This window comes from Olea europaea, chromosome 16, assembly GCF_002742605.1.
Source record: "Olea europaea var. sylvestris chromosome 16, O_europaea_v1, whole genome shotgun sequence".
Lineage (NCBI taxonomy): Eukaryota > Viridiplantae > Streptophyta > Magnoliopsida > Lamiales > Oleaceae > Olea > Olea europaea.
This window is the reverse complement of record NC_036252.1, coordinates 16,909,821-16,917,391: the sequence shown is the minus strand read 5'-3', so window position 1 is coordinate 16,917,391 and position 7,571 is coordinate 16,909,821. Positions and strand designations below refer to the sequence as shown.

The 7,571-nt window shown below is 33.0% G+C and overlaps 1 protein-coding gene across 1 annotated transcript in view; it reads right to left on the bottom strand.

Moving 5' to 3' along the window:
- The window catches only part of LOC111412310 (BTB/POZ and MATH domain-containing protein 4), an 11,330-nt gene extending 4,309 nt beyond the window's left edge, over nucleotides 1-7,021 (bottom strand). Inside the window, exons 1-3 of the mRNA XM_023043185.1 lie at nucleotides 6,455-7,021; nucleotides 2,184-2,529; nucleotides 1,723-1,996 (exon numbers count right to left, since the gene is read on the bottom strand). Of these exons, the coding sequence (XP_022898953.1) occupies nucleotides 1,723-1,996; nucleotides 2,184-2,529; nucleotides 6,455-6,849 (1,015 nt within the window). The 5' untranslated portion in view covers nucleotides 6,850-7,021. The remainder of the gene's footprint in view (nucleotides 1-1,722; nucleotides 1,997-2,183; nucleotides 2,530-6,454) is intronic.
- Between the last annotated feature and the right edge of the window lie 550 nt (nucleotides 7,022-7,571).

Genomic DNA, 7,571 nt, shown 5'->3' with positions numbered 1-7,571 from the left:
ACATGTCACAGCACACAAAGATGTAATTGATGCTATTTTAGATAAACAGGTTGTGTTGACCAATGAGGAAGATTTTGGAAATGAGTGGCATGAATTTTTACTATTGGGAGTTCAATATCGGTATGTGATTACAAAGAAAGATCGTCCTCCTTGGTTGGATCATATCATTGAGGATAAGCTACAACTATCCTTGTTATCATTTGTGAAGTTTCGGTATTTGGTCATCGAGAAAGATCGTCCCCCGTGGCATGACTTGGAGCCTTTCGCATCAGATTCAATGCAACATTTTGCTTTATCTACTCGACATGGTCGAGTTTTTCTCCCACCCCGGGAGAGTTGATGCGGACATCCATTTATTATTTATTCTCTATTTGGACTATTAGTTATATTTTATTTGGACTATTGTTTATGTTTTCGTTATTGGGCTTGTTTAGTAGGTTTGGGCCAAGCCCTTCTCTTTAGGGTTTGTGTTCTGCTATTTATTTCTGTTTTGTTTCTCATTTGAGACAGTTGATGATGAATTTTGATTAATTAAAGATTTGGCTTGCAGCCGTTTTGCCCTCTTCCCCTCCTCTGTATTCTTCTTCTCTTCCCTCCCCCATCCCTTCTTGTTATCCACAGATTTATTAATCTCCCTACATCAGATGTATTTTGAATCGAGATGCAAAAGAATCTATATTCCCTATCTCTTATTATTTATCCCGTAAATGAGGGAGTCTAATTAGTAATTAGATTTTTCTCGAGATCTCTGAATTCAAAACAAGAGCGAGTTCTTGATACTAATTAAATTCAATCAATAGGACTAAGTCTCTTAGTGGGTTAGACTAAAGCTTGACTAAATTTGGACTTATTGTTTGTCTTTGTAACTAGACAAGTCATTTCCCATACCGGATCAGGATTCCTTTTTTTTGCTCTATCATTCCCCTAGAAAGAATAGGGGAGTGGATGCTTCATATCTCTGTCTCTCTATGAGCATTTAATATATATAGAAGACGAATAAATATGTGTAAACCTTATTAAATAAATGCTCATTCTAATTGTCATAAATATGTGCAACTAAAAGCTCTCTCTCTCTCTCTCTCTCTCTCTCTCTCTCTCTCTCTCTCTCCCTATATATATATATATACAAATTTTTAAATAAATGTTCATTTTCATCCTTACAAAGCAAGAAAAAACAGTGTACTGTTTAACAACCGGTGGACAGCTCTTATTTATTGACACAAAATGTATAAACAAGCTTTTGAGGCCACATTAACAAGGAAAATTTTCAATCTCAACCTTTCGCCATGAAACACTCAGTGACTGGAAGATAACTTCAGCAATACGTATTGCAAAAGCATTCTTAAGAGTAGTAAATAATGCTACTCTAAAAATTTTAATATGGAAGAAAGATGACTATTAATGCCAAATATACATTTGTTGATCAAACAAGATAAGCGAAAGTCATTTAGCAGAAAGCTGTAAAAATATAAAATAGAAGTAAATGCCACAAGCTGTCAAATATTGTGAATGACTGGAAAAACTGATATCAGCCATAGAATAAGATATAACAAAAACATTCTCACTAGGGGTAAATTATCATACTAGTAATTGTAGTATGGAAGAGAGAGGATTATTACTGCAGACTATATATTTATTGACAAAACAAGATAAGCACAAGTCTTTTAGCAGAAAGCTCTTAATGGAATAAAAGTAAACACCACAAATTGGTCGATCTCATACCAGCCAGGTTTTCAGCAGCAAATCTAAGGCAAACAGCTTTTAATTCTTCAGCACGATAACGGTCTGCCAAAGAAAGTATCTGTGCAACAGAATTTACGGATATATCCTTGCAGAGATGAGATTCACATATGCGTCTAAGTCTTCCCAGATCATAACGATCGGCTGCAGCCAGCAACTTAGCTGTTAACGTGTCAGATACCATGGGAGCAGAAGAGCTGGATGCCATCAGCTCGTCTTCCACAAGGGCATCTCTGTATACAAACTGCAGCATAGCCTGTCATACATCAAGTGACTTCAGCTAAATATTCCATCCATAAAATTGAACAAGATTTTCAATTTTATAAATTTGAAACGATAAAATAGCTAATAATAAAAATTAATCAAAGGAAAAGGCCAGTTTAAGAGAGAAGAATCTAATTTTTGTAAACTAGAAGTAGAACAAAAATATGGAAACCACTCACCTTAAAAACCTTAGGCTCCATATCTGAAACAGTAATCTCTTGCTTATCCTCATCTAATTCTTCAAAAAATTCAGATCGAAGTATGGGGGATCGAGCAGCCAATACTAACTTGTGGGCATGAAATTTCTCACCAGACACATTAAAAATAATATCAGAACCCTCCATATTTTCCAGCAGCATACCAAAATGTGGGCCAATATCAGAATCAGGGACTTGAATTGAATGTAACCTCGAACAATCAATAGCAGAAACTACAACTCCAACAGTACAGTTGATCTTCAAGCAATCATCTTTTAGATAATCTGAAGTTTCAAGCAGAGCTCGCCTGAAAAAGCGCTTGTATCCCCTGTATACAGGTACATAAATTGGAAGCATGAATTGAAAAATTGAACGCTGAAGCGTTCAATATATGAATAGCGGATAGTATTACATTTAAAGATGAACAATTTTTCTTTCTTGTTCAAGCACCATAAACCCTGAACTCCTATGCAGAATCAATTTTAAGCTTACACTAAAGCACTCTGGAGTCAAGAAAATGCCATTGATGAGACTATATGCCAAAAAATTTACTTGCAGCAAAATGGTAAAATGATTTTATTCCTTGTTGCAGGACAGAGATGCTCCAAGGAAAAGAAAAATCACAAATTTCTCAAAACTGCTGCAAGAAAATCAAATTAAGAGCTCGTTTGGTACGGATTAAAATCTGATTTTAATTTAAGTCAAAGTCAAACAATCAATATTAACCACATTTTTGAAAGGTTCCACAACTTTTCAACCACATATTTCAAAACTTCTATTACAATCTACTAAAAAAATCTAATTTTAATCCCCATCAAACACCCGCTAAATATAAAGAAATTTTGCAATATATTCACAGTTTACATACTGTGTTTCCAGAAATTACAAAAGACATACTCATTTTTTAGAAATGGTAGCTAAAAGTATATTACTATTAAATATCAATTAAAAGAGGTTTTTTTTGTTTTTTTTTCACATTTGCCATTATAGATGACTCTAAAAAACAGTGTATCCCTAATTGCAAAATAAAAAATAAAAAAACAAATTTTCTCATTTTGCTTCCAGAACTTGAAAAAAATCATAATTAGTGGTAACCAGATTAAACTACTGTGCAGTAAACAATATATCAAACACTTAACCCAGAAAAAGAAAAAACAGTTTTTGGCCTCTTCTCTGCCACTTGTGTGCATTTTTACTAACTCATATGATAATCTAGCTATTATTGAGAATTTAACATTTACTAAAGTTCATAAAGGTGTAGAAAATTTAGATCTACAATTTAGCCCTCGTTTGACCCCCATTAATTTCAATTCCATCACATTTCATTTTTCTCTTTCCTATTTTCAACCACACAATCTTTCATAAAATAATATTACACGTAAATCAAAAACTTTTCCTTCTTTTTCAACCACTCATTTTTCAAAAAAACACTATTTCATCCATTTTCATTTCTCTAAAATGGGGGCCAAACGGGGGCTTAAAGTTTTGAAATTTTACTTTGTATAAGATAAGTGTGAAAAAATAATAATAATAAAAATAAAATTAAATCCTGAACATTAAGCTTGAGAGCATATTTGGGGAAATTCTTATTTTGACCCGTTTGAGTATTTTTAAACCACATTTTCACAAAACTATTCTCAAAAAAATGGGACTCAAACAGGGGCTTAAATTTCAAAATTTTGATTTGTTGACTCTGATAACCATATTGATGTCAGATACAGAAACAGATACATCCATACTAATAAAGAGGAAATGGCAAAAGAAATGTATAAAGTGTGGATTTTGCAACAGATTTTAGGGCATTCGAGTTTCATTTCTGTGAAAGTGAACAACTATTTATCACTAGCAATAGTGATACACAGATTTGTGCAAAGGTGGAAGATTGATGAAGAATCAAAGAGACGAAAGAATATATTCATATGAGCTGAAATGAAAACAAGGCAGAATTGATTATAGCTTTCTGAATATTATTTCAAGAAGGAAACAAGTACTGCATATTAATATGCCAGGGTATTTTGGTCCTTCTATAAATCCTTCCATGTTAACAGAAGTTAGTCATAGAATTTTTATTTTATTTATTTATTTTTGTAATTTCTATAAAAACAATATGTAAACTGTAATTACACCCCATATGAAGGGTGTATTTACAACTCTTAAATATAATATCTATTCTCATCAAATAATTAAATAATCTCCACCTGATAAGAATATCAAAATATGCATTGAGTTATGGACATCAAATCCAACCATACATAAAAATTGACAAAATAATAAATAGAAGTACAATGTTAAAGAAGATGGTTAATGGAAATTGCTCTGGCTACAATTGAAAAGGTCTTATCAATAAAATTTCCATTTATTTGCGATCTAGGCATAGGTAGAAATCCATCATATAATTCTTCTCATCATCTAAGTTACTCAGTGTGAAATAGTTGCATATGACTGTGAAAAAGAACAAACGAATAACTAAATCCAATCATTTTTTGCCAAACTTTCATCAAATTGAACCTTCAAACAGAAATTACATCTTGTACATCCCTATTAAACCCATATCCTTCAATCTACATGCTCATTCAGAAAAATGATATCTTTTGTCGTCCAAAACATAGTATAAGCATATCAGATTCTCCAAAACTCATAAATATTTTGATTATATCATAGAAGCATTCCTTGCACCTAGCCACAAACCTAATTTATTTTTGCTTACCCAAGCTACATACAAAATACCATAACCAAAATTTCAAAAATTAAGAAAAAAATTATATATATTTGTAAAAAGCTAAGTTTCAAATTAAGTACCAATTGTCAGCCAGAACCCTATAATTTTCCCATCAAGATTCAACAAAGATCATGGTTTGAAAAAGCGATTGTGAGGCACACCTCAAGGTAAGGTGCTGAAAACTAGCCTTGAAGCGAGTATATCTTAGTCTTAAAAAAAGCTTACGCCTCTAGCGAATATATCTCAGTCTTAAAAAAAGCTTACGCCTCTATTAGAGGAATATATCTGAGTCTTAAAGAAAGCTTACGCCTCTACTGAATGAGGCGTAAGCCTCTCACCATGAGAGGCGCACCTTAACTGTTTTTGGTGTTTTCAACTGGGGGCCCACTATTTATTGAAAATCTAACTATTTTCTTTAGTTGACCAGCTTCTGAAATTCCAACTTGTACAGTTGTACTGGTTATTAATTAAGGAGCCATAAATTATATTAAATTATAGATTAATTGATTGTAAAATTAAATTTAATCATTATTGGAAAAAATAAAAGAGACTTGAAATGGAATTTAAAATATGTAAAAATTCTATTGCAATTCCTAGAAAATTATTATTGTCGCATTTTTGGTTCATGCTGACTTAACAACTTTTTTTCTTCCCCCCCCCCCCCCCCCCCCCCAAAAAAAAAAAAAAAACTGGCTGATAAACTATTTTTCTCATCTTCCCCATTCTTCTTCCTTTTTTCTTCTGTTTAAAGGAAAACATGATGAACCCATGATCCATGCATGCACTAACTAGATGACAGATTAATTGATTGTAAAATTAAATTTAATCATTATTGGAAAAAATAAAAGAGACTTGAAATGGAATTTAAAATATGTAAAAATTCCATTGCAATTCCTAGAAAATTATTATTGTCGCATTTTTGGTTCATGCTGACTTAACAACTAAAAGCATCTCAAGGCTTACGCCTCACCTCACATCACAAATGGGAAAAAAAGGCCCTTTAAAACTCTGATAAAGATATATACAAATGTTACTAAAACATTCACTTCTGGAGCTAAATGGATTTCTGTTGCCATTCAAACACAACAGAAAATAACTCCAATATGGCCAATAACGCTCATTATTGAATAAGATACTAAAATTCTCAATAAAAACCATATAGCTAATTGTTTAGCACCCAATAAGAACACTTCTAGCATTTGAAGAAAAGATGAAATTTAACCTCGAGATACAGAAAAAATGGTGAACTCAAGATCAAACAAAATGCTCCTATTCTAGCAAACATTTTGAATATTGATGTGATTTTCAAAATCCAAATTCATTTTTAAGTATGATAAATTCTTAAGCTGATTTAATCATGAATTCTTCTAATATTTCAAGACAAAAAAAAATTTCCTTAGACCTACAGAAACCAGCCCAATTCTCCCCGAAAATATTGAGAATTTTTTATCTCCGAGACTTGAAACGAACGCAAACGTCAAACAGCTCGAGAACCAAAAATCACAGGAAAGAGCTAGATAATAAAAATTCTTACCACATGCTGCCGCGGTATTTAAGAGTATAAGGCCCGCTCTCAAGCGACCTATCAAAATGGCTGTGCACCTTGTGCTTCCCTTTCCCGCTCTGGTCAATCAAGGTCAACTCGAACAACGCCCTCACGTCTGTGCCCTCGCTGGCCAACGCAATAAAAACCGACACATAAGTGGTATTATCCTCAGGGTTTTTACCGTCTGGGTAAAAGTAAATCGCCCACTGGTAACCTCCGACGGTGAAATAATCGCTGGCTATGTGTTTTCCGATGCCCATACCTTTCGCCAGAGAGTATCCCTGGATTAAAAAATGGTGCGACCCGTTTACCGTCTCGGTTACGGAACGAGAACTGGTCGGCGAGATTAGCTGGTTCGGGGTTTTTTCCGGTGTATCCGTCATTTTGGTTTAAATTGAATTGGGGAATTCCCTTTTTAGGGTTCAGGAGGAATGCATGAGGGATATACAGGGGAATATATTTAAATCGAAGGGTAGATTTGGGGAAGATAAAGATGAATTTTTAGAAAGAGAAAGCTAGTTAGGGCTTTCTTCTTTCTTCATTTTTCATTTTTTTTGAACGGTAGGAAAGATGGTTGTCGAGAGTTAATTGTTCCAATGGTCACGTAACTTAGGTTCATGTTTTTTATTGGCCATTGAACTTTAAGATGTCAAGTTTTGATCATTTAACTTTGAAAAATGTTGAGTTCTGATCATTTAACTTAGGTTCATGTTTTTGGTTGGTCACTGAATTTCAAAATGTCGAGTTTTGATTGCTAAACTTAAGTTTTATTTTTTCGATTGCTCACTAAAATTTAAAATGTCGAATTTTGACTACTAAACATTGAAATATGTCGTACATTACTCACTAACATAATTGTTAAATTTCGAAAAATATCGAATTTACAGTAAATAAGGTACAATATTTTCTAAAATTCAGTAATCAAAACTCGACATTTTAAATTTTAGTGAGCAATCAAAGACATGGACCAAAGTTCAGTGGCTAAAACTCAATATTTTAAAGTTTAATGGTCAATTAAAGACTTGAACCTAAGTTCAGTGATCAAAACTCGATATTTTAAAGTTCAGTGACCAATCAAAGACATGGACATAAGTTCAGTAACCAT